This window comes from Acinonyx jubatus, chromosome D2 (genome assembly GCF_027475565.1).
Source record: "Acinonyx jubatus isolate Ajub_Pintada_27869175 chromosome D2, VMU_Ajub_asm_v1.0, whole genome shotgun sequence".
In the NCBI taxonomy this organism is placed as follows: domain Eukaryota; kingdom Metazoa; phylum Chordata; class Mammalia; order Carnivora; family Felidae; genus Acinonyx; species Acinonyx jubatus.
Genome location: NC_069393.1, coordinates 5203390 through 5215565, shown reverse-complemented (window position 1 = coordinate 5215565; position 12176 = coordinate 5203390). Strand labels below are relative to the sequence as shown.

Below are 12176 nucleotides of genomic sequence, written 5' to 3'. Positions count from 1 at the left end.
CACCAGGGACTGCGAAGCCACCCCAAGACAGCGTATCATGTTGTCTATAATTATTTCAGCGTACATCCTTAAAAGATAAGGGCTCTTCAGTAATGTTTTGATGTCGGTGTGGTCTACGTTTTTAATAATAGCTCCTTGGTATTCTATATTTTAACTGCTCTCCGTTCTTATTCTCCAGATCCGTTTCATTGTTTGTTGGTTACTTTTTGGGGGGTTCAATTACTACTCTGTCACTTGGACTTCTTAGGAAGATTCCAAGACAGAATTTGGAAAACGGTTTTTTGAGCCCTTCCCTAGTACTGTATTTTGAGAGCCTTTTAGGAGACATAGAAGGAAGCGGAGCTTCCTGAAATTGTTTCATGAAATGAAGTTTGAGTCCACAAAACCGCTAAATGCAGGCTGACAGTGGTTAGTATGCATATGAATGATAAACTGTTACATTATCATGTTTACCCGTGAGAATTAACCTAGGTAAATGGGTTTTAGTGCCTTCTCTAGATAATTACAACTTTAATAGTTTGACCCCTTAGGAGCTGAGCTTTTATTCAGCCAAGCGCTGTAGTTGTTTTTGGATACACTGGGATTTTTCACAGAGCGAAAGAATCTGTAGTCACCTGGGGCTAGAATTTAATTGAATCCTGTTGTGACTTCCCTTATGCATTTACTATTAAAACGATTCTCTTATTACCGTGTTTTGCCCACAGCTCTTGGCAAGCCAGATCAAATAGCAGTGACAGATTTTGAAAAATTACCATTGCCAAAGCATTGAACAAGCATCTTGGCGTAAATTACAAATAATGGACCAATTTATTTCTAGAATGCCATGAGTTAAAAATGCTGAATAATTTTTTTCCTAGAAGAATTAAAGAATATTTCAAAAGAGTTTTAAAAAAAATCTCTAAGGTACATATTTATTCCATTTTTTGTGTGTGTTTTTGCCCTCACTCATTTATATATTTAACAGAAATTCCTTAGTGTCCAGTATATGCTAAGTGCTAGGAAAAAAGCGGTGAGACAGATGTACTATTTTTGATTTAACTTTTGTCTCGTTTCCGTGAAAAAAAAGTCGCGCGATAAGTTCTGTAAAGGTACCAAACAAAGGACTGAAATGGAGTATATAGTGAGCGGGGCAGGGAAGGCCTACCTGAGAAAGGACGTCCAACTTCAGAGTTGAGGCGACCCTGTGTACAGAGGTCCTGAGATGGGAACAGGAGAGAGCAGCAGAGAGAGAGAGAGTCCTAAGCAGGCTGCACACTCAGCACAGAGCCCAACACGGGCCTCGATCTCACGAACCGAGAGATAATGACCTGAACCAAAATCAAGAGTCGACTGAGTCACCCAGGTGCCCCGTTGAGATTTTATTCCACGTATGAGAAGCCACTCAAGGGTTTTAAGTGGAGGAGGGACAGTTTCAGGTTTCTGTGTGAAAAATGGACTGAAGTAGGGTGACAGGGATTGTTTGAAATGGCCCCAAATCTAAAGTCCCAACCCTGTGTGCCGTAGAGGTGGTAAAGGTGCCTGCGGTCTCTCTAAGTGAAACTATCTGATCATGGAACACTGAAGACTGAAGTCCTTTTGGTCACTCGGTGAGCACCCTTGGATATGATTTAAAAACTCAGTGCTGTAGTGTCCTAATGAAGTTAACGTATCTGTGTGTAAATGTGTTTATTTATGAATCTATAGTCTGTGTGGCACGACATAATGTGAGAATCAGCTGTCAACAACATCGGGTGTTTATTTCCACAGGAAATTGGCTCTTTCACCCATCCTGGCATATGTGTATTTATAAAAGAATGTTTGAAAGCGAAAATAAAATCCTGACCAAAGAAGGTGTTCTCCATTTTTTGGAGCTATATGAGACAAAGGTTCTTCCGTTTTCGCCAGAATTTTCTGAGGTACTGACAGCTTCTCCCTACCACCCGCCACCCCCCCCCCCCCCCGCCCCCGTTCCCTTTGTCAAGAGATGAGAGGAAAAGGCATTTGTTGCATCTTAAGTGATCTTCAAAAAATCTGTATATTGGGGCTCTCACATAGCAAGTAACACTTTATAGATTTGCATAACGATGCTGCTTCCACCGTTCTGAATCCCTGAATTAGTGTTAGCTATTGTATTAAACAGAGATCGCCTTTTGAGCTGTATTTATTAGCATCTATACGTCCATTGATCAGAAATCACACAAAGCGGAGACTGAGAATTATAGCCGTGATTTAAGTCTTACGGTGCCGGCGAGTCACGTGATCACTGGGAGCACAGTGATTTACCCCTTATTTAGAGACACCCTAGTAAACTTTCCTAACTGAGGACCTGCTGTCATGTTTTGAGATGTCTCATTTTCCACATTCTCCTGTCCTCCCCGTGCTTCCTAGACTCTTGCTTTTTTGGCCCTATGTCAGGTAATATTTTTGAAAATATAATTTTCCCCCCATTTTATTTTCCAGGCATAGGAGCCTACATTTTCTCTTGAGTATCTTTTTTGTTTTTTTCCTCTGTAACTGTGCTTATTTTCCATCGTGTATTTCTTCTTGGGGGTTGTTTCTTCCTTCCTGGCCCTATATGAACGCTCTTCCTAAGTTTTTATCAGGTGGGAAAATTCTGTATTTGTTGTGGCAATGGACTTAAGGGACCCTCCAAGGTTAGCATGGAATTAGCCTACAGGGTAAGAGATGAGCTTTGCATAGACCAGCTCGTCTGCATCGCTACTGGGATATGCAGTTAGGGCAAAGCTGACTTTTCAAAGTTGCAGCTGTAGCTTAACATTAATTACTTTTTTTCTTTTTTCTTTTTTTTTAGTTTATTATTGGACCATTAATGGATGCACTTTCAGAGAGCTCTCTATATAGCAGGTAAACAGGCAGTATGTAACCCAGCAGCAATGTAGGAATATGTACTTGATGTATACATTTAACATGTTTGTGAAATAGGACCAGGCAGTTTAATGCATTTGGTACATCTTACGTGTTGCTGAAGAGACATGAAACTTTTTCTTGTTACAGCGTCCCTCTGTGTTTGTGGTTCTTCTTGCTCTCTTTCTATTAGCGTATCAAGTGTTCCTTCTTTTTCTCTTATTTCTTACCTTGAACCCTTCCACTCTTGGGCTTCTGGAAAGTATAGGTCACAGAGTTTATTTACTTTCTTCCCCTTGCTCTGTTTTCTGCCCTTTTGCAAATTATAGTGACTTTGGCTAACCAGCAGCTCTGTCTGCTGGGCGGACTTACCCATCTGCGTCCTTTTCAGGGTCGGTCTGTCAGTCTGTCTGTCCACTTGCCTCTCCATCCACGTGAAAAGCCAGGAGTTCACAGCAGCACCTCTGATGCCAATCTGATACCACAGGGCTCACTAACCTTGCCGTTTCCAAATCTGACAGCGGCTGCCATTGTCTAGAATATATCACTTCCTGCCCCCTCTCCACTTTGAAAAGTCAGACAGCGAAAAGTTTGTCATTGTGCGATGGCCTCAGTTTTTCAGCGTTATCTGTACTCTTGAATTATACCTTCAGAATTTCCCCTTGCTTTTGAACTTCCGTTGTCTTTCCAACATCGATGAAGTAAACTTATACTTGCAGGTCTTCTGTTCGGTGTACCTCTAAACAGAAAAACAAACAAACACCCGCTGCCAGTCTCTTTGAGATGTTTAAGTTAGTTTGTGCTGCTGTTAATATTTAATCCTGTTTAATAAATATTGAAAGAACATAGCAATGCTTGATCTGCCAATTAGTTTTCAGATAACTCATTACTATTGAATAGTTCTGTGAAGCAATTAGATAGCTGGAGAGCAGTAAAACCTACTTGGTGCCTCTAAAGGAGCCGGCAGACACATTTATTATGAAATGCCTGCAGTTTTCGCCCACTCTAATGTGTTCAATTAACAGATAATGTCCCTGGCGGAAGCATATGGCAGAAAAAAACCACGACTTTAGTAGACGCGAATAGTTAAATGCTCTTGCAGAAGTAATTAATTACCCATATATGTTTTTCTGGGAATGTTATTTCTTTTATTTAATACTTAAAGATTTGAAATCATTGGATTATACGTTGGAAACAATGAAGTATAATTGAAAATGATCATGTTTAGACTTTTTAAAAACTGACGCTGTTTAGCAAGAGTCCTATATGCGTGTCAGGGAAATTATCGCAAAAAGGAAATTCGCGGCTACTTAGTATGTTACGTTATTAACCCATGTCCGTTTTCTTAGAAGACCCTGATGTTTCTGTAATCAGAAGGAGCTTCAAAATTTCACTGAAAAATAAAATGCAGGTTCAGAAAAAGATGTTTGTTGTTGAAAGACTTTTGAGCCATAGTTCATCTAGTTTCAGTATCCTTATTTGTAAATTTTAAATATTTGTTTCTTTCCCTCATTTGTCTATAGGTCCCCAGGCCAGCTGATAGGAACTGGTTCTCCATTGGGACTGAAATTACAGAAGTTTTTAGTCACTTATATTTCTCTTCTTCCAGAAGAAATAAAGAGTATGTGTTGGCAAAGAGTTTTTTAATTTATTAGCTTTAAGGCTTAAAAAAATTTTTTTAGTATATTGGTGATAAGCACTATCCTATAACTATTATAATCAATATTATCAAAGTAATTTCCTTGTTTTGGAATTTACCTACTTTGTCAGAATTATACAGGTGTTTATTGTAATTGAGTGCACACTTTTGCCTTTATATATAATACGTAATTACTAGTATTGGCATGAGTAAAGTGGAAGTAATTAAAAAATTTTTTTTTGTTTGTATTTGAGAGAGCGAGAGAGAGCAAGCACGAGTGGGGGAGGGGCAGACAGAGGGGGAAACAATCCGAAGCAGGCTCCAGGCTGTCAGCACAGAACTCGACACAGGTCCCAAACCTATGAACCTGTGAGATCATGACCTGAGCCAAAGTTGGACGCTTAACCGACTGAGCCACCCCAGGCGCCCCAACATAGAAGTAATTTTAGGATGGGTGCTGCAGTTGGCTGCCTTTTCTAGTTTTCTCTATTCGTTTTCTAAAAATCAGTAACATTGTTTGAAGAAAGAGAAGCCTGGGTTTAGGAAAAAATTGTAAACAGAATATCCATTGTGGCAAAACTGCCCGTCTATAGATATGAACTTAAAAGGTCACAGAAACAAACATAACAGTTGTTTTATGTAAGACCTCATATCTTAGAAATACCCGTTCACATTGGGGGTTTATTTTCCTTTCTGAGGAGTTAAGTTGATAAGCAAAGATCAAAACCAGTGTTCTTTTGTTTGCTGAGCAGAAAGACCTAACTCTACTTCCTGGGTCCTTTTCACTCGTGGCTTTGTGGCTTGTAAAGTGAACCTGGGTATGAAATATATGCACGTTTCCTTTTGTATTTCATCTGCAAGTATAGTGAAACAAGTGACCAATGGTAATATCTACTTAAAAGTCAGGAGAAAAGGGAAAAGATGATCTGTATATCTCAACTTCAGATTTATGGAAAATTGATTACTTTGATTGCTTTTGTAAAAAATCCGCTCCTGGAGAAGGTAACTCTCAGACGCTCTGTAGTTTGCCCGAAGTCAGCCATACGGAGATTACTGTGCCGACCACATTGGCACATCCCAGATCAGCGCCGAGCGAGGGAGGGGGTGGGGGTCAGCGCCCCCGGGGTTTCAGTGCCTGCTGTCTGTGGCCATAGCCAGCATGCAGAGGATACCTGTAAGCATGTCGAATGAATGTGAAATGGAAGCGTGGCCATCGCCGTCTTCTGTGCTGTGAGTGAGGTGTTAGGCAAAAGGGGGGAACTTAATTAGTCCCACAAGAGGGCAAGTAAAGTGTTTGTTTACTCAGGTTTTACTTGGTAGTTTTTTAGTCAACAATTTCCAGTGAGTATCTTAAATGTATCTAGTTTTGTGCTAGATACTTTGGAAGATACAAAATGCATGATATTTTATAAATAAGTAGTATAAAGTATTATTTTATAAGTAAAACATGAAACACAAGTTCCTTTCAGCAGCTTCCAAGGATTTCTTAAGTCATTCTATAGGGATGATCAGAAGAAACAGACATTTATGCTAATTGCATGACTTAAGGGTCCTTTAAAAATCACATATTAGCAGAGAAGGCAGGACAGAGCACCTGATGTTTGTGTCTCAAAATAGAAAAATAAACAGTGATTAGATCCATTCTTTTTTTTTGAAAGCTATGAAATGTCTTTTTTTTTTTAATTTTTTTCTAACGTTTATTTATTTTTAAGAGGCAGACTGTGAGCAGAGGAGGGGCAGAGAGAGAGGGAGACACAGAATCCAAAGCAGGCTCCAGACCCTGAGCTGTCAGCACAGAGCCTGATGTGAGGCTCGAACCCACAAACTGGGATGATGACCTGAGCCGAAGTCAGATGCTTAACCGACTGAGCCACCCAGGCGCCCTGATTAGACCCATTCTTACCCTGTTTTTCTTTAATATCTCCAACAGAAGAATGGCTTTTAACAGTAAAAAGTTGATCTTTACCTTAAGCTTTTTTTTTTTTTTTTTTTTTTTTTTTTTTTTACTATAGCTGCATGGTTATCAGAATCTTTACAATAGAGTAGAATACTTATAGGAATGCAATTTAAAATAACATTGATTTTTTCCAACAGGTTTGTTGAGCTAAAATTCACATACCATAAAACCCTTTTAAAGTGTTCAATTCATTTGTTTTTTAGTACATTCACAAAGTTGTACAACCATTACTTCTAATTCCAGAATATTTTCATCACCCCCAGAAAGAAACTCTATGCCCATCATCAATCAGTTTCCACTAATCTCCTTTCTCTACAGGTTTGCCGATTCTAGACATTTCATATACATGGAATCATACAGTATGTGGCCTTTTATTTTATGTCTGGCTTCTTTCATTTAGCATAATGTTTTTAGATTAATCCATGATGGGTTATCCAATAATGACCCATGTATCAATATTTCATTCTTTTTTGTGACTGAATAATACTGTACTGTAGAGATATCTCACATTTTATTTATCCTTTTATCAGTTGGTAGACATCTGGATTGGTTCCACTTTTGTTTTTTAAGTTTACTTATTTATTTTTGAGAAGGCGAGTGAGCACAAGCAGGGCAGGGGCACAGAGAGAGGGAGAAAGAGAATCCCAGGCAGGCTCCACGCTGTCAGCACAGAGGCCCCACTCAGTATCGAACTCATGAACCCTGAGATCATGACCTGAGCCGACATCGAGAGTCAGATGCTTAACGAACTAAGCCACCCGGGTGCCCTGGTTCCACTTTTGAATATTATGAATAGCTCTCCTGTGCATATTCACATACACATTCTTGTATGAACGTATGCCTTCAGTTCTTTTGAGTATATGCCCAGGAGAGGAATTGTTGGCTCCTCTGGTAATTCTCCGTTTAACTCATGGAAGAGCTACCCAACTTTTCCATACTGGCTGCACCGTTGTGCACTCCCACCAGCAGTGTGGGAGGGTTCCAATTTCTCTGTGTCTGTGTCAGCGCTTGTTACTGTTTATCCTTTTGATTGTAGCCCTCCTCGTGGGTGTGAAGTTCTGTCTCATGGTTTTTGATGTGCATTTTCATACCAAATGACTGCTGACGTTGAGAAGCTTTCCAGGTGCTTATTGGCAACGGTGATATTTTACAACTTTTTCTTTCAGGCAGTTTCCTATTAAAGTGTATTCAGAAGATGTCAAGTAGACATTGGTGTGCCATTCCCATTTTGTTTCTGTCAAAGGCTTTGGCAAATGTCCCACGATGTAAGGCCCTGGGTATCGAAGCTCTTCTTGCTCTCAGGTAATTTACTTCCTGCTCACATACGTTTGTGTGTTCACATATGGTTATCTGCCATAACTCTCCGTCAGGAAATGTTGTTTTCCCCTCTGCTTTCATCTATCGTGAGTGGTTTTGGTTAATACTGGCCTTGGGACTTCTGAGCCCTTAATTTTTATATTAAGTAGTAAAAAAAAAATCTGTGTATGTGGTTGAGCTTACTTTGTTTTTATGAATTACTGATCATTGGATTTTGAATCCAATTGATCATTTGAATTACTGATTATTGGATTTTGATGATTTTGAAACAAGGCCAGTAAGGTTCTCTTAAATTACATTGATAACGTAGGAAACTAGAACTAAAATACCAGACGGTAATATTGATTGTAAAGTATTTCAAAAACCGTAAACGTCTTATTTTAAAAGTGTCATTTATAGTCTTTGAAAGAGGTATGTTTCATAGTAAATTGAGTTCTAGTAGAGACCTCATGGAAAATAATAGCCTTGAAGTTGCACTGACAGTGACTTTCTGCAGTGGGAATCATAGATACTAGAAATCAGCTTGTCAATATTTACGAGTTATCAGAATTGTCTTTGAGAACATGGAAATGCATTGTTTTTGTTTTTTGACGTCAGGGATGTTCTTCAGTGTACTATGATCACCCATCAGATTCTATTGAGAGGGGCGGCTCAGTGCTACCTTCTTCAGACAGCCATGAATTTGGTAGACGTGGTAAGTTTGTCTTCTTTACTCATGATACTTCAATTTACAAGTCTTTCTCCATGAGCAGGTGTGCAGAAAAGTGTCAACATAGCAGGCCTGTGGTGCTGTCATTAGAAAGCCCTGCTCATAAGGTCAGCCCGGCCCTCGCTCGTGGCTGGGAACTTGGATTTCAGGAGGTTTCCCCCTATCCTCACTGGTAAGAGCGATGTACTATGCCTCAGGTGTTTACACACACAGTCGTCTATACTGAACACCTCCTCCTTCTCGGAGTCTGGGATTTTGGTAGGTGCTCTGGAGAGATGGCTGTGTGATCAGCTCCCAGTAAAAACCCGGGGCCATAAGTCTCTTCCCTGGTAGACAACATTTCGCATGTTGTTACAGCTTGTTGCTGGAGGGATTAAACCTGTTTCGGGTGATTTCACTGGGGGGAGAGGGGTTTCCTCTTCACATCTTCCTGTAAATCCACCTTCAAGGAATGTAGAGTATCTTTGTTTTTTACAGAGCCACACCACTACGATTGCTAAAAATAGGGGTTAGCAAACTTTTCCCGTGAAGGGCCAGAAAAAGTCCCATTTTTTAAGGTTCTGTGTGTATCTGTTACAACTTAAAAGCAGCCATAGACAGTTTATAAATAAAGGGACTCTGTACCACTAAAACTTTATTTACAAAACAGCTGCGAGTGGTTTTGTGGACTCCTGGCCTAGAGCAAGGTATCTTAATTCAAGATGTACAGTCTTAAGAGAATGAAAAGACTTAGGTGGTTTTCATGAGGCAGGGTGTCGTTTCATAAAGCAGGGCTTAGAAAAGGAAGCATCACTTTTCGACTTAAGTAATTTCTTATAGAATGTTTTTGTTTTGCTTTCAGACTGTGACCATCTTGTCTTTAAGGTAGTAGCCTTGACTGTAAGGAAAATAGATGTATAAAATAATCATTGACTTTATATAATGATGTAACGTTTGTAGTCAGTATCTTCATTTCTAAGGTTGAGTATTTTCTTTTTAAAAAAATAGCTTTCTTTTGATTTAGCCAGTAATATTCTACTTTAAATAGTATGCTTTGCTTTTACAGTGACTTCATTTTATTTGCTTAAAAATTTTTAAATGAGTGATTTTTTTTTAACTGCCCTGACACCTTCTCCCCGACCCCCCCGCCATCTTATAGGAGAAGGTGTCGCTCTCTGATATTTCAACTTTTCTCATGTGTCTGAGACAAGAGGAGTCCTTAGGACGAGGAACCTCATTGTGGACAGAGGTGAGATTGAAAATAATTTAATGATAAGGTCTTTGAAATGTTATAAAAATTTTATTCTAATTCACTAGTCTCTTATGTAACATACAGTGATGGCTTTGTTATCTACCAATAGAGGTTTTCTTTTTCTTTTTTTTAATGTTTTTTTTGAGAGAGAGAGAGTCCGAGTGGGGCAGGGTAGAGAGAGAGGGAGACACAGAATCTGAAGCAGGTTCCAGGCTCTGAGCTATCAGCACAGAGCCTGACGCGGGGCCCGAACCCACGGACTGTGAGATCATGACCTGAGCTGAAGTCGGTTGCTTAATTGACTGAGCCACCCAGGCGCCCCTACCAACAGAGCTTTTAAAATATTGGATATTTGCTTTGAATGGACCTAACAGTGCAGCTAGGATTCTTATGGGGAGACAGGAGAATGTTGGGGATAGAGGCAGACTTACTTAGAAGAGAAGGTAGGGCTCGTGGGCAGATCTTGAGTCCGGATGAGATGTATCAGGAGTCACGATAACTCAAAAACAGGAACACAGACCTCCTCTTTTGCTTTTTGTTCTGTTCGTTAATGGCAGTTCCATCTACCCATTTGCCCAAGTCTCGCATTTTGGTAATTCCTGATTCTTCCTGACTTTATGCATCGAACCCACCATGAAATCCTCAGTGCCTTTCCTTTCCTGCCACCCTTGCTCTTGTGGAGACCCTTAACTAGTACTGCCTCACCCGCGACAGCCTTGGCAGCCTCGGGGTGCCACTGTGGCCTCACGGTGCTCCTTTTGTCCATGCGGTCTTCATTGGTCTGCTTCCTCCTCTTTGTTTTGCCCGAAACCATGGGACTCCATCCACACTACTCACGTCAGCTCATATGATGGGTCTAGCTGGTTGAATTCTAATCTTATAGAGTTCTACAGTTTTTGAGGACAGGGAGCTTTTTAAAAAAAGATTTATATTTCTCCCAATTACTGATTACTGAGATTACCGAGGGCAGGGATGTGATTAATTTACTTCAGAAAGCAAGTTTGTCTATGTATGCTCAGAAACAAGAGAAATCAACTTGAGCCATGCAAAATAACTTAGGTGTGAAATCATGAGGGCATAGAGTAGGGTAATGGAATGAAGAAGGAGGAGAAAATCGGGGCCTTTAAAAATTAGAATTTCATCGTATTTTCTTGATAACACTGCATCTCATTAGGTGGAATCTGAAAAATACAGAAGCATATAAAGAAAATAAAAATAACCTGTAATGCCTGCAACCAAATTAAATCCATAATTTTTGCCTTAATTATTAATGTTTTCAGTATATGTATTCTCAGTCTTGCTTTCTCACCTCATATACATATAATAACATAGTAGGGGCCCCTGAGTGGTTCAGTCGGTTAAGCGTCCGTCTTGATCCCAGTGTTGTGAGTTCAAGCCCTCGCGCTGGGTCCCATGCTGGGCATGGAGCCTACTTAAAAATAAAATAAGTTAAAATAAATATTAATATGTGTGATTTTCTAAACAAAGTTACAATTATGCTGTTCCAAATTTTATTTTTCATCTTCACGTACATTTGAGCATTTTAACATGTTGCTAAATAATCTTCCACCATGTGATATTTAAAATTTCAGGTGATTAAATCTTTTAGAATTTATTGAATCAGTTCTTTTTGTTGGACTTCTGTGTCAGATCTTATCATTTCATCTAGAAGTACGTGCTGCTAAAAGATAAAGACTTCAAAAGGGGCTAAATAGGGGCACCTCGATGGCTCAGTCAGTTAAGCATCCAACTTTGGCTCAGGTCATGATGTCGTGGTTCATGGGTTCGAGCCCCGTGTCAGGCTCTGTGCTGACAGCTCAGAACCTGGATCCTGCTTTGGATTCTGTGTTTCCCTCTCTCTCTGTCCCTACTTGACTCGCACCCTGTTTCTCTCTCTCTCTCTCTCTCTCTCTCTCTCTCTCAAAAAATGAATAAATCATTAAAAACATTTTTTTAAAAAGGGCTGAAATAGGCTCTTATCACACCTAAAAATGTTCATGATAATTTCTTGATTTCAAATATTCAGTGTTTAAATTTCTCCAGATGCCCAGTAAGTGTGTTTGTACTTTGCTTTTTGTTTGTTCAAATATTCAGCTTTGTTCAAGTATTCAAATGAGGTGCCTTCATGGCATTGATGTGTACAGTTTGTAAATTGTGGTGAATCCATCTGAAATTTATCTTGGGACACGGTATGAATGGTAAGGTTTCAGTGAGAAAATGCGTGTGAAAATGCTTCAGACTGTGCTTGATCCACACTAAGTCTGACACACTCTACCATTTTTGTCCTTTCCCCTCTGACCAGCTGGATGCTTGTTTTATTTGTCAGCAAGGAGCCCCCCTTAGATTTCTTAATTAGTTCCACTTATTTTCTCCATTCTCTGAGTCATTCCTATGTCTTCATTTTTTTCCTTCTTTTTAACTTTCTTTTGGTCTGTTTGCTTATCCCTTAATATCTTGGTTTACTGAAGACTATCGTGTG

At 39.6% G+C, this 12176-nt stretch overlaps 1 protein-coding gene across 7 annotated transcripts in view; it reads left to right on the top strand.

Moving 5' to 3' along the window:
• TARBP1 (TAR (HIV-1) RNA binding protein 1) overlaps window positions 1-12176 on the top strand; it is a 94513-nt gene that overhangs the window by 8518 nt on the left and 73819 nt on the right. For 6 of the 7 annotated variants that reach the window (XR_008292361.1, XM_053207767.1, XM_053207769.1 and 3 more), the window contains exons 4-9: window positions 1747-1895; window positions 2792-2844; window positions 4368-4465; window positions 7607-7742; window positions 8355-8451; window positions 9605-9694. Coding sequence is in view for 6 of the 7 variants with exons in the window: in XM_053207767.1 (XP_053063742.1) it covers window positions 1747-1895; window positions 2792-2844; window positions 4368-4465; window positions 7607-7742; window positions 8355-8451; window positions 9605-9694 (623 nt within the window). In the remaining variant the exon portion in view is untranslated. The remainder of the gene's footprint in view (window positions 1-1746; window positions 1896-2791; window positions 2845-4367; window positions 4466-7606; window positions 7743-8354; window positions 8452-9604; window positions 9695-12176) is intronic. The other variant, XM_053207771.1, reaches the window with a different exon arrangement.